Source organism: Ipomoea nil, unplaced genomic scaffold (genome assembly GCF_001879475.1).
Source record: "Ipomoea nil cultivar Tokyo-kokei standard unplaced genomic scaffold, Asagao_1.1 scaffold1576, whole genome shotgun sequence".
Taxonomy (NCBI): Eukaryota; Viridiplantae; Streptophyta; class Magnoliopsida; order Solanales; family Convolvulaceae; genus Ipomoea; species Ipomoea nil.
This window is the reverse complement of record NW_017618004.1, coordinates 4537353-4558889: the sequence shown is the minus strand read 5'-3', so window position 1 is coordinate 4558889 and position 21537 is coordinate 4537353. Positions and strand designations below refer to the sequence as shown.

The following is a 21537-nucleotide window of genomic DNA, read 5'->3' as shown; positions in this document are numbered from 1 at the left end:
AGAAATAATATATGTATAAACTCTCATTATGTGTCACGATCCAATTGATAGAAGAGAAAGATGGTAATAAAAATTGTGTCATGTCATTTTTATTGATGAGTAAGAATATGCCACCTAATGAAAGTAAGCAATAATGGAGTAAGTAATAAACAAATTAAAGTTACTATTATTTAATAAGTTTAGTCAAAACACGATATTTGTTTTAGTATGTAAAAATGTTACAAATAAAGTGTTTAAATATGCAAATTATATATAGTTGTGATTGGCTATCAAACATTATTAAGATGACATTTTATTTGAAAACAATCAAGTACTATACAATTATTTACTTAAAGCAAGAAAGTAATAGTCAATAGTAAAAGTTGGATTCGTGTATATTAATAAGGAGACCTATACGTTTAGACCATTGGTTTATTATATTAGGCAAGTTTGATAACCATCCAATTGATGCGATAGTATTAGATTGGTTAAGAACTACTGAGCGATTAGACTTGTGTTAACTACTTCTTATTATTATTATTATTATTATTATTATTATTATTATTATTATTATTATTATTATTATTATTATTATTATTATTATTGTTATTGTTATTGTTATTATTTGCAAAGATTTGTGCGTGTTAAATTATGAGAGTTAGGCGTGCTTGGCGAAATGGATATGTATTAGGGCATTTACACTTGTGATTTTTTAGGGTTTTTGTTTTGGAAAAAATCAAAGCTAGAGGGATTTTTTACAAGTGGGAAGATGGGTTTTAGATTATTGTTTTTAGATCAAGTATTTAGACTATTGATTTTACAAAGTTGTAAATATTTATTTTAGTGACAATTATAATGAATTTATTATATTATATTGCATGCATACTTTGAGTTACATATTTAAATAAACAAATTCGATATTTAATTACCTATGTATAAACTTCTCCTATATAATCTTACATTGATATACTTTTAAATATTTAAATATAAACATTGAGCATTAACCCATCCGCGCAATGCGTGTATATGTAAAACTAGTATCGTACGTTAATAAGCATCAAACATAAGAGCATTACAGATAAAAGAATGATGGATATAAAACCACTCCCAGCAACCGGACATAGAAAGGGATTCCCTTGCAAGACAATGGGCAACCCCGTTTGCAGATTGCTTAACAAACATGATAGACACATGACTCAACATATCAATTAACAATGTCCAAAACCAAAAGATTAAAAGTAGAAATACTAGTAGGATCCTGCAGTTTCTGAGTAATTAGCAAAGCATCAGTTTCCACCAAAACTTGAGAGAAATTATGTTCATTGATCCAACTAAGAGCCTCCCTAAGTGCAACTGCTTCTGCCTCCCTGGGATAGTAGATTCCCGGCCCCTAATAGATTTGGTAGCTGCTACTACAACAAAAGCCCATGCATCATTCCTCAAGCTCCATCCAAACACCATCCACCTATTAGCCAAAGAGCAGCATCAACATTGAGTTTATACCACCCTTCTTCTCTTCAATGCAATACAACAAAATTTATTCTGGAATATTGCACTACGGACAATTTTCGAAATCCAAAATAACAGAACTGGAATCACAGTGAAATTGTTTCAAACTTTGATTATGAATAAATGAAATCAATAAAGTGTCAACGAAGCACCAGTGGTCTAGTGGTAGAATAGTACCCTGCCACGGTACAGACCCGGGTTCGATTCCCGGCTGGTGCAAACCCTTTTTTACTCTTTTTGCATCCCCTGAACTGCCTGAAGAGGTCTTCCCGTCACATGTCCTGTTGTACTTGTACATAAGTACATAACTGTATTTCTCATGAATTGTGGATCAATTTTTTTTATTTTTTTTATTTTGACAAAATTGTGGATCAATTTTTTTTGAAAGTTATTGGCTCTATTACATTGTAGTACCTGTTCATATACTTTCTCAACCTACTGAAACACAAAAAATCAATAACGCCTCAACTGAGGCTCGAACTCATAATCTTCCAAATGAAAGTCCAACCCGGATAAAAACAATTTTACTTTTCAATTTGAAAGTTATTATTATTATTATTATTGATCAAGGAGATGGGAGTATCTTGAAAAAAGAAACAAATTAATCCATAATCCAATGAAGCTCTCTAAATTGAAGAATACTTATTTTGAAAAGATTACTAAACAAAGCTTATAGCTTATTAGTATCTTAAAATAAGATATAAGCTCCTAAATAGAGCCAGACTATCTTTTATAAGAATTTACTGAAGATGACATTTGAAAGTCGTTTTATATTTTCTATTTTTTTTTTCAGTTTTCATTCTTCGTTTTTTATTTCATGTTTTCTGTTTAATAAACTTATTTACTAACTCTCATTTTTCAATTTTATTTTTTACTAACATTATAAAATTAACACAAATATAATTTTGAGTTATTTTTAGACCTTTAGTTAAAATATTTTTGAATATGTTTGGTTTAAATGAAATAAATTATAATTTTTACTTTTAAATCTAATACATGTAAGTTTTTTACATTTGATATAGACTGTTGGAAAAAATAGCTTAAAATGACATATTAAGTGGCTATTTTGTGGTACAATCATTAATGGGGTCCACTTCTAATTTGGGTCGGGTCTAAGTGGATTCGGGTTCTTCGTAGTGAGACGAAGAGATCAATATATTGTACGCTCAAAACGGATAATAGGTGAATGAGATATTGATTCTCAAAGTAGACCCATTGAGTTTAAAAAAAAAAAATAAAGGGAAAAGTGAAGCTTTTGTCCCACATTGGTTTGGGAAGTGGATTTGCACCACTATTTATACAAGAGCCTTTCTAAGGTTTATTGAATTGTATAACATAGAAGCTCTCTTTTGCGCGCAGGGGGGTGCAGATCAAATCTCAAACTCTCGTGTGTTGGTTGACCACAATCGAAACTGAACAGCATGGGTTTGCAACAGACCGTTAAATGCTATTTAATCCCAACAACTTGTGGTGTTCAATCGGTTAACCGAAATTTTTTTCCCGTTAACCGAACCGAAATTTTTTCGGTTAATCGGTCGGTTAACCGATTAACTGATCTTTTTAAAGTTAAAATTTAAAATTCTAAAAATAACACCTAAAACAATAAATTCAATTAAAATAAAATACATATCATAATAAATTCATAACAAAATATAAAAAACATGAATTATAAACTCCAAATATCCATAACTTCAAATTAGTATTTATATTTATATTATTATTTTTATATATATTAAAAACTTTGGTTAACCGTTTGGTTAATTCGGTTAACCGACCTTTCGAACCGAATTAACCGTTAACCGAACCGAAAAATTTCGGTTCGAAAACGGTTAACCGAACTTTGTCGGTTCGGTCGGTTAACCGAAAATTATCCGAAGTTTGCACACCCCTAGCAACAACATTTTAAAGACAATAAAGAAAATCAAGGAATTCAGGAATTCCACTACGCTTTTCAGCTCCCAAAACTCTACCTCTACTCATTTCTTTAGCCGAATTGTGTTTTAAACTTTGCTCTAGTTCACCGGGTTCTTTGTTTGGGTGCTAAACACTGAATCGTAGCACGTTTTATCCTGGGGATCCTAGGCTATAATGTTCCTAGCACTTGTGAGAGGTAGCAAATAAGGTTTTAAGAAAAGAGTGATCGCTCGACTCGTGCTAAAAACATACACCAAACACGAGCCATATCTCTTCACCCTTTCCATCCATTTTCTTCCATAAAATAATAATCCCTTTTAGTTTGATTATTATTTAGTTGATTATTATTGAGTCCCCGACTATAGTTGTTTTACTCAATTTAGTCCTAAACGACTTTTTTGTGCTCAATTTAGTCTTCGACTTTGATGGTTTTACACAATTTAGTCATTTGTTAAAAATTCTGTTAGTTGACTGTTATAAATAGGGTCATAATGGTAATTTCTCATCCTTCGTCCCATTTGGGATGATTCTTTCTTCTTTCCCTTAGTAAGATCCACCCAAAAATGAAGTCTTCGTACCCAAATCAACTTCAATCCACACAAAAATAAATATTTGCCTAACCTTCCTTCTTTAAAATATTTTTAGATATATTCATTTGAATAAAATGTATATATATAATTTTTACTTTGAAATATAATATTTGTAAACTTTCAATATTCGATATCCGGACCAAAATTGTATTATGATATAACATAATTAAAAATATCTAAAGCAATAATATATTGTATTCAATCAAAATCTACAAGTTGTTGCAGAGTTCAAGTTTTAATTATGATAATATGAATAATGTATAACTTTAAGTGTGAACAAATAAGTTACCAAATCATTAAAGAAGCTTTAAGTTCCTCCAAAGAATTCAGCTTCAAATTTGTGAAGCAGTCTGCGAATTAAGTTTTCTGTAGCATATCCAGGGAAATTGTTTCCTTCATCGATCTTTATTGTAAACGTTTTAGCCTATGATTAATGAATTAGTTTCTTTATTTAAAAAAATAAATAAATAATAAGTTACGCTTATATAAATAAATATGAGTATAAAAGATAGAAGATTGTAATAAAGTAAAAAAAAAAAAAAAAAAAAAAGATGGTAATGAATGTATTCATAGTAATGAAAAAATATGTAAGTGAATAATGGTAACAATGTAATTACAATAATATATAGTCAAATAAATGATAGATGATTATGTTTTTTATTTAGAAAATAGTTTTTAAAAGCTTTTTAGTTGTACGAAAAACTGAAAAATGTTACCAGTTTTCAAAAATGAAAATTGTGATAATAAACATGTTTTCTATTTTCCTTAAAAAAACTTATTGTTAAATTAGTTAATTCATAACAATCATAAATGTATAACAAATTTATTAGGGAAAATTGCATTTTTGTCCCTATGTTATAGGGTAATTGTAGAATTCGTTCCTTAATATTGGTCATGCTCACTTTTTGTCCCTAAGTTAATATTGGCATTGCACATTTTGTCCTTTCGTGCTCACTTTTCGCCTAACATAATACACAGAAATATTTTCACTACTCTACGACTAACATACAAAGTAAAAGAAAAAAATCAAAGACAATTTTTTGTTTCACATACAAATGCACCCAATGAACATATATGCCAACAACATACAAAATATAAAGAAAAACCATTTAAGAGATTACACAGTTGATGAAGAGTTGTTCGAATGAAAATGAAGGACAATGCTTGGCGGTGAAGGAAACGTGAAACGAGGAAGACAAAAATATAAGAGAAGAAAAAAGGCTAAAAAAATAAGGGAAAATTGCATCTTTGGTTCCTGAGTTATACTTAAGTTCTGACTCAGTCCCTGAGTTATGACCGTATCCATTTTTAGTCTCTCAATTATGAACGAAGTGGCGCATTTGGTCCCCGGCCGTTAAAACTGATGGAAAATTTTAAAAATATTTAAAATTTGAGGGATAAAGTAAGAAATTTACATTTTATTTTCCTTGTTATATCAAAACCACTTTCACAATCCTACAAAAAAAAAAACCACTTTCACAATATTATTTTTCACTTCTTAGCTTCTTATTTCATGATTGTTCAATTCTAAAAGCATTTTAATAACTTTAGTATGACTTGTTAGAAACCTGACTCTCGTATAACAAATTTAACTTAGCACAAACAAAGAAACACTTGATCATTGTTTCAGACGTGTGGAACACACTATCCTATCAATTTTCAATTTTCTTTACTAAGCAACAAAGGTAATCAAACCATAACTTTTGAGATACATAATGATGTCAAATTTTTCAGGTTGCTTTTATGAAAAATTCACCAACGGAATAACTTGAGATTTTTAGTATGTAAAGTTTTTTCATATGCAATAGTTTAGTCAATAATCATTTTTAGAAGTTACAAAAATTTTTAGAATTTTCAAAACCGAGTCTTAGGTTCCCCATTCATTACTTTGGTTTTTAAGAAGAAAGAGGAGGTGGTGGATATATATAATATAATTTTCATATATTGTCAGGATATACGATTCTTGATTAAGTTACTCTAGAACTTACGAAAGAATTTTACGTACTAAAAATCTCAAAGTTACTCCCTTGGTGAATTTGTCATAAAAATAACCTGAGAAATTTGATATCTTATTGTATTTCAAAAGTTATGGTTTGATTACCATTATGTTTAGTAAGGAAAATCATAAACTTTTAGGATGATGTGCTTTACATGCTTGAAGACAGTGGCGGAGCCACATGAATGTTGCAGGGGCCTTGGCCCCCCCAACCATTTTTTTTAATTAATATTGTAGTTCTTTTTTTTTTTTGCCCCCCTCACTAAATATATGTTATTTTGCCCCCCTCTAAGCAAGCTTCTTGGGTAACTTAGTAGATTGTTAATTTGCTATCTAGTTAGTTTTTTAATTTGTAAATGAAATACATCGTAGTTGTGTTTATTATAATAATAAATTATCATTTTGCTACCAAAATCTTTAAATTTCTGCTACTTTAATATTTTTCATTTTTAATTTGCAAATTAAATACATTGCAATTGTGTTTATTATAACAATAAATTGTCATTTTGCTATCAAAATCTTTAAATTTTCGCTACTTTAATATTTGTCTTTTTTAATTTGTAAATGAAATACATTGCAATTGTGTTTATTATAATAATAAATTGTCATTTTGTTATCAAAATCTTTAAATTTCTACTACTTTAATTTTTTGTCTTTTTTAATTTGCAAATGAAATACATTCCAATTGTGTTTATTATAATAATAAATTGTCATTTTGCTACCAAAATCTTTAAATTTCTAAAACTTTAATCTTTGTCTATTTATTCTTTTTTTTTTTTCAATTTTAGTTAATTCAATTGATTTGTCAAAAAAATTAACAATGTGAACATCGAAAGTTTGAGTTGAAATGAAAAAGACACAAAAAATTGATCTTATCTTTAAAAGAAAGATTTCTGAAAATTCAACATCGAATCTCAAGTAAATTCATTTACAAGTATTGAGTAGAATACCCAATATGGAATTAGGTAAACCCCGCGAAGTTATAATAGATTTGAATTTTGGAAGACGTTCCAAATTTTAGTAGATTTGTAATATAATGATGTATTTTGAAATATGTTAAATATATATATAGAGAAAATTACACTTTTGGTCCTGTGACTATTGGGGTCTTATTAATTTCAGTACGTGACTTTAAAAACTAACAATTTAGTCCCTTAAGTATGTAATTTTTAACACATTTGGTCCATCCGGCCAAATGTCGCCGGAAAAATATAGACTATTTTTAATTGTTTAATAATAAGGGCAAATTGGTCATTTCAGCCCTTCTTCTTCCTTCCCTCCCTTCTTCGTTCTTCTTCTTTCATCTTGCAGCCATGGCTGACAAAGTTTTAATGAAGAAGACAAGATTGATTTACAAGGTTGGGCAGCAAAGAATGCATTTGGTAGTTAAACTTGTTGAATCCATGGTGATCTGACAAAGAATATATTTACCTACCTTTCTAGCTCCCTTAATGGCTATGCAATATCCATCTCTGAGCTTCGCCTTGTACACTGTTCCAAATCTTCCTTCCCCAATATTATTTGACCCAGAGAAATTCCTAGTTCCCTTGCAAATTTCATCGAAAGAAAAATCAATCGTGCCCAATTCTCCATTGGCAGACGCAGCAATAGAAGATCCTCAGGAGCTCGAGTTCCTTAATCTCCCCAAACCTTTCTTCTCGCTCCCGGAACAACTATCTGTAATGGCGAATTTGCAGAAAAGTAATGTTGCGGCGAAAGCTCCGGGCAGTTTTCTCCTAGAGGCTTTGATGAATCTCAAGAAAGGGTAACTTTTCTGATTGTCTGTAATGGCGAATTTGCAGAGCTGATTGCAACTGACGGTGGTCGCGGGAGAAGCCGACGATTGCTTTCTCATTTGCTGAACTGGCGTGTTACTGGGTCCATTTTGGCATCATTTGGTTAAGCTAAGGGATAAGACACTTTATTAGGCTTTATATTATTCACGACTTTGACATTCGCTATCACACTCAGCGACCGTTTCCCCCTCAGTTTTGACCGTTCCAGAAAACACAATGAGTTCATGAAATGATTGTTCCTTGTCTTCACGCTTAACGTCGATGACTTCATCGGAAACTTCCGAAGTTCCGATGTAAATCCCCCGAATAGAAGTTTTTGAGCTGCTTTTCACCATTGTTGCAAGAAGAAAGAAGAAGAAGGATGAGGGGTGGAGAAGGAGATGAAGGGTCTGAAAAGACATATTTGTCCCTATTATTAAATAATTAAAAATAGATAATATTTTTCGACAACATTTGGCCGGTGATTTGGCCGGATGGACCAAATGTGTTAAAAATTGCATAGTTAAGGGACTAAACTGTTACTTTTTAAAGTCATGTACTGAAATTAACAAGACCACAATAGTCACAGGACCAAAAATGTAATTTTCTCTATATATATATTAATATGTTTTATTATTCTCTCTCAAATTGTGATTGGCCCTCGCACCAACAAATCGTGGCACCGCCCCTGCTTGAAGACAATGATCAAGTGTTCTCTTGTTTGTACTGAGTCACATATTCCTTATACGAGATTCAGATTACTAACAAGTCATACGAAGATTATTGAATTGATTTTGGAATTAAAGAACCTTAATAGAATGCTAGGAAGTTGAAAATAGTGTTCTAAAAGTGGTTTCAATATAAGAAGGTGAATAAAATGTGAATTTTTTTACTTTATCCCTAAAATTTTTAATATTTTTAAATTTCTCGTCATTTTTAACGGTCGGGGTCAAAATGCGTCATTTCGCTCATTACTAAGGGACTAAAAATGCATATGGATGGCTGAATCGTCATTACAACTCAGGGACCAAACTCACCATTTTTCCTTTAAAATAATAGGTTTAAAGTTGAAAAAATAATTAGGAGCTACCAATATTTTTAAATAAACTATTATTTTAGACTACTAGCTTATTTTTGAAACATTACCAAACAGAACTTATTAGATACTCCAAAATAAGTTTTGTCAAATATAGTCATATAAATTTTTCTTTTTTTGGCAAATAGTATCCATTCTCTTTGTAAGAGCATCCACACTAGTGGATAATGGGCTTGGCTGCTTTTGGGCTTACGGAAGCGGGAAATCCTGACGAGTGGGGATGGAAATTAGACCCTCGTGGTCGCTTTTCTGTAAAGTCCGCCTATAGTTTGATAGACCCCTCACATGAAGGGGGCTCGGACAACATCTGGAGGGTCATTTGGACCTTAAGGGTGCCAGCTAGAATCTCCATGTTTATTTGGCTAGTGAGACATGGGAAGATTTTGACAAATTTCGAACGTGTGAGACGTCATATAGCTACTTCTGACGTTTGTTTTCTTTGCGCAGGTAAAAGGGAGGACCTAAATCACATTTTCAGGGAATGTAAAGCGGCCAGGCCCATCTGGGAAGACTCGTTGCATTGGCGTTTAAGAGAGAAGCTGCGGACCATGGACTGGACAGAATGGTTTACGGCTAATCTTAGGGGAGACGCGAAGGAGGGGTTTGCAGATGATTGGCCCGAGATTTTTTGCATAAGACTTTGGTGTTTATGGAAATGGCGGAATGAGGAGGTCTTCAACGAAATGAGCACGCCGATTGATCAGAGGCTAGCTTGGCTGCGCAAATATGATAAGGAGGTGCTGGGGGCTTTCAAAGCGGAAAAAATGGCAAGACGTGGGCAACACATCTACGTGGACACCCGTATTTCTTGGACTAAGCCGCCACCAGGATGGCTCAAGCTTAATGTGGACGGCAGCTATAGGAGTAATGGTTCAGCTAGCTGCGGAGGAGTGCTGCGAGACGAACATGGGGACTGGTGTAAAGGATTTGCATACAACATTGGAAGATGCTCGGCGGAAGCTGCAGAGGCGTGGGGTGTGCTACAAGGGCTACGGATGGCGAAGGACTTCGGAGCCTCGAGGATTATCGTTGAGTGTGATTCCAAGACTACGGTGGAAAGTTTGTGTGAGAAAGAAGGATGGAGAAGCCAATGCCATAACATTGGCAGGCTCTGCATTCGAGAAGCTCTGGGCCTGATGGAAGTGCGATACACTCATGTGTTTAGAGAACAGAACCGGGTAGCAGATAAGCTTGCGACTATGGACGAAGGGGGTGGTTTTGGTTTACGTTATTATAACTCACCTCCGCATGCGATCTTTGAGTTGTTATCTTTGGACAAAGTTGGCGCGTCCTCCTCCCGTAGAGTTCACAGGGCTTCTTACGCCCAAAGGGTGTTGTAATCTTTGTCTTTTCCGGGTATCCCCCTCAGTTCCGATATAAAAAAAAAAACACTAGTGGATAATGGGGGGAGAATGCAACATTAATTCACTCCATTCAAGTTTATAGCTAATGTGGGGGAGAATTAATAAGGGAAGAATTCATCTGCAAAATAAGAAATAATGGCAGAAAAAGAGGAAGAAAAAAAAAAAAAGAAACATGGGGCTGCGGTGCGCGTTTCGCGCACAGCAGCCCGCCCACACAGGCGCGTCAGGCGCGCCGCTGACATTTCTTTTTTTTATATATATTTTTTTTTGCTTTTGTTTTTTTATTTTGGTTTTTTTTTTGTTTTTTTTTTCTCCCCTTCCCACATTCTCTCTCCTAATTACTCTTACATTATCCCTCAATTCTCTCCAACTAATGTGGATGCTCTAAGATGGTTTAGTAAAACTAGAGTTTTATAATATTGGATAAAAATAGATGGTTGTAATAGGTTGGATAAATCCATTATCTCTTTTCACTACTAAATATAGATCTCACCTCTCAATCTACCGTTCCTGTTTTTCCGTTGTCTCCCCTTCGCTAGAACCTTCTGTCTCTTTCTTCTCTCTCCAACGGATTCCGAAATTAAAGGGCAAGAACAGAAGCCATTGTTACTATTTTATTTTTTCCTTTTTTCTAAAAGAAATTTTCTAAAAGAAAATTATCTTTGTAAATAAATAAATAAATAGTTTCATAAATACGGAGTAGTATACCTTCTTTTTCTTCTCATTTTTTAAGATTAGAGATTTTTTTTTTATATATATAAAAAAGGAATTATCGATTTATCGTCTCCGTCATCGATTAAGGAAAGGAGAAAAAGAACAAATTAGAGGAGAGAGCCGAGAGGTGGAGAAAAGAACAAAAACCATTCCAGATTTTGTTTTTTCTTTTCATATTTCATATATTTTTTCCTCCGATCGATCGATCGATCAATCAATCAATCATGCGGCCTATTCAGCCACTGGCGCCGGCCGTCTCGGCCTCGTCGCCGTCGTCTTCTTCTTCGTCGGCGGCGTCTTCGTCGGGGTCATCGGCCAATCGCAACAGGCGGACGAAGAAACTAGACCTAACCCTTCCTCTTCCGCAACGCGACCCGATAGTGGCTGTGCCTCTTCCTCTTCCTCCCAGTTCGGCGCCTTCTTCGGCCTCGATGTCGTCATCCTCTTCTTCTGATCTCCCGGCTCCTCTCAACTTCTCGGAGCTGGAGCGGATCAACCGCATCGGGAGCGGGAGCGGCGGCACGGTGTACAAGGTCCTCCACCGCCCCAGCGGCAAGCTCTATGCTCTGAAGGTGATTTACGGCCACCACGACGACTCGGTGCGCCTCCAGATGTGCCGCGAGATCGAGATCCTCCGCGACGTCGATCACCCTAACGTTGTTAAATGTCACGACATGAGCGATCACAAAGGCGAAATCCAAGTTCTTCTGGAGTACATGGACAAAGGCTCTCTGGAAGGGACGCACATCCCTCACGAGCCTGCGCTCGCGGATCTCACTCGCCAGATTCTCTCCGGGCTCTGCTACCTCCACCGCCGCAAGATTGTTCATCGTGATATCAAACCCTCCAATTTGCTCATCAATTCGCAACGCAAGGTGAAGATTGCTGACTTTGGGGTCTCGCGAATCCTGGCTCAAACCATGGATCCCTGCAACTCCTCCGTGGGCACGATTGCGTATATGAGCCCCGAGAGGATAAACACGGATCTGAATCAGGGGCAGTACAATGGATACGCAGGGGATATATGGAGCCTGGGAGTGAGCATTTTGGAGTTCTACTTGGGGAGGTTTCCGTTCAACGGCGGGAGGCAAGGGGACTGGGCCACCCTCATGTGTGCCATTTGTATGTCAGAACCACCGGAGGCGCCGCCCACGGCTTCCAGGGAGTTTAAAAACTTCATTGCTTGCTGTTTGCAGAGGGATCCCGCAAAACGGTGGACGGCGCCGCAGCTGACGACTCACCCTTTCATCGTGCAATACTGCTCGGGAAGTCGTAATCTTGGTGGTATTGCCAATCAGCTGCCTCAGACACACCAATTGCTACCTCCTCCACGCCCGCATTTTTCTTCCTCTTGATACCTAGGATTGCAAATCATCCCTCTTTTGCCTTTCCAAATTTGTGATTTTTATTTGTGTAATTTTTGTGGAATTAATTATCAAGCCATGTTGATCGAAGTGGTGGACGTGTGGAGCAAAAAAAGATATTGGATAATTGGGGATTCACAGGTTTATGTTTAACTTGAGGTTTTGTTTCCAATCAATCAATCAATCAATCTTGTTTTTGCAGAACAGAAGAAAAATGAACAATTTTAGATTTCAATCATAGCACAATCTGCTTATATATATATATATATATATATATATATATATATATATATATATATATATATATATATATATATATATATACATGTATATGTATTTGTTTGGTTAGCATTTCTACTGAGAATTTACTCTTGTGCAAGTTCTGATCTTCAAGATTGAATCTTTACCATTACTGAACTCTTTCGTGTTTAACAATGTCAGGTTGGATTCACCTTATATCTTAGAGAAGGGAAAGCTTGAACCATTTCTTTCCCTTCTCTTGGGAACCCTTTGCATTATTTGAATATTGGTAATTGGCATTGGCATTGGTTTTCTATATTTGTCTAAGTTCTGCACTAGATAGAGTATTAGAGTTGGTTGAAATTTTACTGAGATTTTGTGTGCCTATATTTGGGATGCTTTTTAACAGTATACTGCTAGAGTAGAATAAGAAGAGGCTTGTCAATATTGGAAAGTGTTGGTGCAAATAAAACACCCTTCATTAGGTAAATGCATCATGATATTTTCTGATCTTTTCTCCCCATCAAGATAAAATTCTGTGGTTATCTCATTTTCCCACTATAAGGTACAACTGGTTTCTTAGCTGCTAGGGTTTACTGTTTATTACACAATTCAGAAATACCATAGGCAAAGTTTCTATGATATATCCCCTTTTGATTGCTGTTTCAGGGTTCATCACTGTTAGCTTAACATTCATATGAAATATATGCTCTTCTTTCCAGTGGATTCTCTATCTTAGATTAGGCAAGATGGGTTTGCACTTGCATGTAAAAAAATATGTTTTTTACATGCATCATGAATCCAGTGGATTCTTTCCTGTAAAACATATGTTTTCTTGGATTATCTCAGGTAAATGCATCATGAGTTACTGTGTATGTTTTTCTTCTAGGTAGATTTTCTATCTTAAGGTAAAACAAGAGAGAATCTGATATGGCATCTAAGATAAAAGTGATCTGGGAGTATTTCTTAGCAATAATATGTCAATATCAGGTGTGAAAGAATCTTGTGCTTGGGAATGCAATCATTCTTGCTACATTTAATTTGGTCATATAATGCCATATTAACCCCATTGTAATGTGATCATGTAACCCCACCTTTGTTGAAAAGTTTGCAGCCTTCAAATATTGTGATTCCTAAGATTTCTCATATGTGTCCTGCCAGGTAAAGCTCAAATGCCATGATGAAATTGTTAGCTTTTTTTACTGTTTCAGTTGATTTTCAGTTGCACAGAAGTTTGGAATCAAGAATCAAGTGCCAAGAATTTACCTGTCCAGGTAAATACAAAGAGCTTTGTACCTTCATGTTTAACACCTTTATGGCTTTGGCTCATTCAAAGTGATGGCCTGGCCAGGTCAAAACCAAAACAAAAGGCAGTGACAATTTTGACTGATTCTCTGAAGCTTGAATATGGGGTTGAGACTCCACAACCAATTCCATTTATTATTATTATTATTTTAATACATAAGTTTCCCAGTTTACATCAGACTAATCTTAGCCTCTAGTTCCCCGCCTCAAGACACATGAATAGCTTTCAGTCGTACATACTATGCGTACAAGAAACCCAACCCACACCATATACCAACCTAAGGAGTCGAACTCCAATTCAATTTAATTATCACTCTGATACATAATTTACATGATAGTTAATGTTTTTTTTTTTTTAATGTGGGTGGGGGGGGGGGGGGGGTGTAGTCCATTAGGTATGGGTCAATTTCAGAATAAAGTTGAAGACTCTAATGGAGTGTAATATTGCATTTATTCTTACACATAATTGGAGTTTTTAAATTATTTTTCAAAAAATAAAGAGAAGGAGAAAAAAAAAAAAAAGGAATACTAAAATGTTTAAAGCATCATTAAAGTGCGCCTACATTCTTTACAGAGATTGTGTGAATGATTGCATCTGACATTATTGTTTTGCTTAGTCGCTTCAAGTAAATGCGTCGTTGATATCAAGTCCCATGTTAAGCCAGAGTTATTAAAGATGTGATGTAACTTTCTCAAAAAAAAAATAAAATAAAACACTTTGATTTAACTATGTACCAACTTCTGTTATAAGATCACATCCAATGGGATTATTTGCAATGTTAAACTGATCATTAGTGGGTTTTTTGTTTGGTTGGTTTTGTATGATACTATTTCATGCAAGATATCTTAAATATGTAATATTCGTAGTAAAAAGGTAATATTCTTTTTGTATATCTTAACAAATTTTCATTTTCATTAATATTTTTCAAATAACAAATAATACTTCTTTAGTGAAGAAGTAGTACTTAGGTTATGTTTGACAAATCTAGCTGAAAAACTATAGCTACAAGCTGATGAAAACTGAAGAGGTGTTAAACTAGCTGATTATAAAATTAGCTTTTTGATAAGTTAATAAATGTAAAATGACTAAAAATGACATCCTCATAAAATTTAAATAGTTTTAAATTTAAATAGTTTTGTACACAAAAATTTAACATTTTAAAATGAAACTATTAGCATAATCATGATCAGATGATGATCTAGCATCCCACAATGAAGTAGCAATATTGTTGCGAATCTCCTTCATCTCAATAGAGGTCTCACTCAAATTTTCGTTGCCAAAGAGAATGAATAAAAATATAGGAGAATAGTAAAGGCCAAAATGATTTTGAATGAGAAGGGTAAATAATGTCATTTATTTAAAATAATAACGATAAAGATGAAAAAAATTAGGAAATTACAGACTTATTTTTTATATGTAGCATTTCAAAATAAACTCTTATTTAAGCTACTAACTTATTTTAGAAACATTACCAAACAGAGAGTTTATAGTTTATTAGTAGCTTAGAATAAGCTATAAGCTCTTAAATAAGCTCTGCCAAACATAGTCTTAGTCTTCATATAAAATAATTATATTTTTGCTAAAATTTTGTTCCACATGAGATGGTCTTATATAAGTTTTTTGTGTATTGGTTGATTTTTAAAAAGAGTGGTATATTTTTCAAAAAAAAAAAAAAAAGAAAGTGGGTATATAATTAAATACTCCGTAATTAATTGATGATGAGTACAGCGCTACAACAAACAATAATATCAACTATAATGCCTACAATGACTCATTATTGACGTGAAATTAATGGGGAAGGTTTTGTTTTTTGTTTTTTTGTTTTTTTTTTTAATGAGGAAAATCTATGTTACTATTTGATGGTGTACACTAAATAAATATTTGATGGTGTACACTAAATAAATCTCGTGTGATTCAAATCGGCAAAGGATCACAAGGAGATTGTTATCATTGAAAATCAAATTTAGAACATCTATGGTTACCAAGCTAATCGCCCAATTAATTTTGTTGGAGTTGCCCTAGGGATGATCATCTTATAAATAAGGATTATTATTGATAAATTATTATTGACAACTTATACTTAGTTGCAATATTACCTACCCATAAAGGTGAAATTAATTGATTGCAATCAATATAAACTCTAGCCTATGAGATTAATTATAATGTATAGTTCGTCTAAATAAATAAAGAGCGAACACTTTTTTTTTTTTTTTAAATCGAGCTAATTTAGTTTCGAGATTCAATATCAAATTGTACATTTATGTGCATAAGAAATTCAACTTGAACTCACACCATGTCTCTGAAAGCATGTAAGTGAAATTTTTTTATCTACTAGACGAATGTCTTGTGGTGATTTTTTATTTTTAAGTTCCAAATAAAATGATTGGAAGTGACATGTAATTTTAAAATATAAAATGTTTTATAATATCATGCGTTTTAAAATTGTACATTTGATAAATATACATAAGGAGAAAAATTGTGTAAAATTTTACAAAGTATATAGTACATGAGTACATCCATGGCACCGTGGAGCACCTAATATTCTAATAATTTACTAACATTAGCAATTCAAATGGCACACTATGAGCTTTATCTATGTAGTAATAAAAACAATTAAAACTAAATACTAATCCTAAAATCCTAAAATATAATAAAAGTCAATGATAGTATCATAGTAAGGATATATAACGAGAAAAACAAAATATGTTCATGTAATTAGATACAATGTTAACTTGTACATTATGTTTTGTCTCTTGTAAAATTACAAATTATTTCCAATTTAGCTATTCTTTTTTTTTTTTTTTCATTCTTAAGTTGTTAATGCAATTAAACAATACATTAAATATAATAAAATTTTCATTGTGCTTATTTTCTTATACACTTACAAAATATTTTTAATTTTATATATGTATTTTTATTTATACATCTATTAATTAATTATATTATCTTTTATAATTGTTTTCTCATAATAGTTATAACATAATGTAATTTCACATTTATTTTGATTATATAATTTAACAATTATTTTTGTTCATTTGGCATTTATCGTTGCACAGTGAGCGATCAATATTATAAAGATGAAAATCAATATTATAAAGATGAAAATATTATTTAACTGAGATAAATATTCAACAAATAATAAATAGAGTTTATTACTGAAATGATCTCTCAATTATTGTGAAATGATCAATTTACTTTTTAAAATTTTTTTATGCCTAATTAAATCTTCGACTTTAAAAATATTAACAAATTTAATCCTACGTTTATTTTGCGTTAGAGATCAAACATGACATGTGCACATACATTCCTTCATATATCAACGAGATACTCAAAACGGATGGGACCCAGCGCTTTTGTATTGCATTATTACATACATCAATGAATGAATGTATCTTATTGCTCGATCGTGACCTATACCTATGCCTGCATGGGACCCTTCAACTTCAGTCACAATAAAATGGTTGGCAAATAATTAGATTAAAGTGATAGTTGTTACAATAATTATGACATATTTGATTCATGAAATAAGTTAAAACTGAAATAACATTGCACTTATTTTATTATATTTGTCTTGACCTTTTATTTTTGAGAATAAGATATTTCAATTGCAGGAGGATAATCATTTCGATCTAGGAGCTCGTGTTATTAGTTATCTTCAAACTTTTTAGAATAGTTTTTTTTTTTTACCGGTCTAGCCTCTGTGGTTCATGTTCAGTTGAGTCATCATGATTTACATCCTTCCAAATGTTCTGTCGGGTCAGGATGTGAGGGGCCCTTAGGGTTGGGATTCAACCTTTTGGAAGAATATATATATATATATATATATATATATATATATATATAATGTTTATGCATAGATGCACACATCGGCCCTATCTTTGTTTATGTTCGGGTTGTTCTTAATTAATAATTTTGTTAATATAAATATGTGCTATACAAATAATTATTACGGAGTATTATTATTATTGTTGTTATTGTTATTTTCTCTCTTATATTACAAATGCAATATAAATGATATTTATGTCATTTGAATATTTATTCCATTTTTATTACTTAAACTAATCAAACACTTTAATACAATTCTTGAAGTATATTCCTTCAATGAACTAAACAATTAAATAAAAAAAATTATATTATATTTAATAATATCCATATTTTTTCAAAATTCATTTCATGAACCAAACATATTATTAGCGAAATTTTCAATTTATCTATAAAAAAGTGAGTAAAAATAACACTTTTGGCCCCTGAATTGTTCACTTTTAGAAATTTGGTCTTTGTTAATTGACTTAAACATTTTTTTTTTGAAAATGATTTAAACATATTTAGTTGTTTAATTATCCATTATGTTGCACTTTTAGTTCTTGGTGTTATATATGATTATCAAACTCCACTACAAAACTCTTTTTATGTGGTTAGTTTTGTCATTTAGAATCAATATCCATGTTCAAAGTTTCACGTACTCTCTCAATGTGAACATCATTTTTAGCAGTGAATATTAATTCTAAATGATACAAATAATCTCATATGTTAATGGAGTTTGACAATTATATAATACTAACAACTAAAAGTGCAACATTATGAACAATTAAGGGGTCAAGTGCAACATTATGAATAATTAATGAGCTAAATTTGTTTAAATTAATTTACAATGACTAAAGTTTCAAATGTGAAACAATTCAGGGGTCAAAACTCAAAAGTGTTATTTTCTCCAAAAAATGAATAATTTCATTTCCCTAACTTAACAAAAGAATTTAAAATACATTTTTAAAAATATTATTGGAAGCCTTATTTTTAAGTGACAAAGAAACTTGTTAGTCACTATTCAAGAGTATATACAATGCACCTTTTGTTCTTATATAATAACCAACAAATTATACATAGATGTAAAGTCAACTATGAAGTCTTTACTCTTTTTTTTTTTCTTTTTTTTTTAATAATCAAGAAGAGGACCCAAAACAAGAATCAAACATCCATAATTGGCATAACCCTTTACATAACAAGACTCACGATCTCATCACAAGAATGCTTGAAGGGAGAAAAGAAGATCATTGAAAGGGTTTTTATTGCCCTTGTGACATTTGTTAACTTGTTATTGGGCTTATTTGACAATTAACAAATTATGCAAGCTATTTTGTGAAGTAGTTTGTATTAGCCCATTATGGTAAACTTCCCTACTTGTTGGTTATCAATGGGATCACTTGTTATACCATGGACCAATCATTATTGCATGGACCATGGTCCACACAATTGTGTGGATCATAAATAAAAAGTACATTTTTAATATACTAAGGGTATATTATTTATGTAAGTAAGGTACATTTTTTGAAAGTACATTTTAAATATACTAAGGGTACATTATTTTATATAATGTACATTCAATACAAAAATAATGTACCTTTAATACAAAAATAATATACTTTTAATATATTAAAAATATACCTGATATTCATGGTTCACACAATTGTATGGACCATGGTCCATGAGGATCCACCTTGTAAGATGGACCCTGATATTAAATTGTGTACTTTTAGTATTGAAATTGTGAATTTTTAGAATATAAATTATGTTTCTAAGTTTTGAGAATTTGTGAATACAATACATGGTCATCACAAATTGTAAAATTTAAAAAGATAAATTGTGAATATTTAGTATATAATTTGTGTATCTTTAGACTCGATTCACCTTGCAAAGTGAATCCAGACCCACATAATAATTTGATGTTGTTTGCCACAAATGCATATGGTCATTCCCTTAGTAGCCAAATTGAATTAACTGAATTTATAAAATACTTTAATCAATAACTTAATCAAATTTTTTTATTTGTTTAATTAATCGAACAATTTTTTTTTTTAAAAAAAAATAATTGATTGGTTAATCAATGAATTGAAATATTTTAGTAAAATTTTATAATCCTTAAAATTTATAAACAAAAATTTCAAACCAAAATTTCACACCACACAAATAGTCATTACTTCAATATATAAATGATAGTATTTAACAAACATGATTTATTAATTATATAAAAAAAACAAAATATATAAATACCAACAATTTAATTAACCAACACATTCGAACCAAATTAATAGATAGTCTAATTTTTTTAAAACCATTAACCGTTAATCAAACTAAAATATGCACACAATTTCGGATTCCAATGCACACAATCTTCCATGAAATAGTTTGTGTGCATTTATGTAGGTTCGCAGGTTCTCACGGAAGGGAATTTCTGATTTGATCTTTATATATATATATATATATTTGAGTTTATTAAACGAAAATAGTCATACTTAGGGGTGTATTCAATCATGACTTTCATAGAGTTTTAAAGACTTTTATGAACTTTATTTATAAAAGTTTGGAGGTATTCAATTCAAACTTTTAGAGAGTCTTTAAAAGTCAGGCGGTATTCAATCACGAGTCTTTAAAAGTCATGTGGTATTCGATTAAGACTTTTAGAGAGTTTAAGTCATGTGGTATTCAAAAAGTTATGAACTTTTGTAGACTTTTTAATTTTAGGACTTTTGTAGACTTTTTAATTTTAGGACTTTTGTAGACTTTTCCTTCAAAAATATAAATACTTGAAATCCAACCATCAACCCCAAGATTTCAAAATTTTCTTTCTAACAACTTTGAATGTTTTTCTCTATATTTAAACTCTATTTTTAATCCATATTTAAACTTTATAAACCTATCTAAATTTAATAAAATTATTTTTTCTTCATTATCCTATATTTTCCTCATACCTAAACTCTACCAATTTTCCTCTCTCCTAAACTTTACCATCTTCCTCTAAAAATTTGAAATAATATTATTTTTACTTCATTATTGCGTGTTTATATTGATTTTTATTTTTTTCTATGAATTTTTTATCTCTAACTTTCTCTAATTCTCCCTAAACACATGAATAAAGCAAATTTTTCATTGTCAAATTTTAGTATATGTTTCATAATATTCATATAAATACTTATATATTTTGATTTTTATATATTCTTTTTATGTTTATATTCGTAATATATATTTTTCCTTTTTTTTTTTAACAATAGGTTATTACAAATAGTGAACTACTGTTCGCAACAACAATTTGGAGTTGCAAACAGTAGCACCTTATTGTTGTTCGCAGTCTCAAATTGCTATTGCAAATAATAGTTCTTTGCGTGATGTCTAGCAATATATCAAGTATAATATATATAATATTAGATTTTTTTTATTTTATGAAACTTGTAATTACTCGTGTATTTTTAAATATTTTATTTGATCAATTCTTTTATTATAAATTTTATTTTTCAATATTGTTATGAATTTCTAATGAAATAGTTTTTTTTTTTTTTTGTTGATGTTTATTAATAATATATATAAGTCTCAGCATACTATGGATAAAAATAATAATGTTGACAATGTTGATGTAGGTGAAGAACTATATAATAAAAAGAATTTTATGATATATTATAAATGTTTTGTAAGAAAATTATAAAGGATAAGAATCAAAATCATTAAAAGTTTGTAAGGATGTATTCAATTTAGAATTTCAATGACTTTTGTAGACTTTTAAAAATAAGAAGTTGATAAAAGTCTATGAATGTTTTTTTATATAGATTTTTATAGAGTCTTATAAAGTTTTAAAAAGTTTTGAACGACTCGAAAGTCAATCAAAATTTATTAAAATCTATCATTTTAAAAGTCTTTAAAA

At 31.4% G+C, this 21537-nt stretch overlaps 1 protein-coding gene and 1 non-coding gene across 2 annotated transcripts; both read left to right on the top strand.

Annotated features, from left to right (window-relative positions):
• The first annotated feature begins 1636 nt into the window (after positions 1-1636).
• On the top strand, positions 1637-1707 carry TRNAG-GCC. Its single transcript has one exon. It is a non-coding gene; the product is annotated as a tRNA-Gly (tRNA).
• A 9303-nt stretch (positions 1708-11010) lies between these two features.
• Positions 11011-12477, top strand: LOC109190635 (mitogen-activated protein kinase kinase 5-like). The gene has a single exon (XM_019341170.1). It carries the CDS (start codon positions 11162-11164, stop codon positions 12290-12292), a length of 1131 nt encoding a protein of 376 aa, XP_019196715.1. The 5' UTR covers positions 11011-11161; the 3' UTR covers positions 12293-12477.
• Positions 12478-21537: the final 9060 nt, after the last annotated feature.

What these genes read in the sequence shown, in the direction of transcription:
- LOC109190635 (XM_019341170.1), top strand. Translation starts at nt 11,162, where the DNA reads ATGCGGCCTATTCAGCCACTGGCGCCGGCCGTCTCGGCCTCGTCGCCG.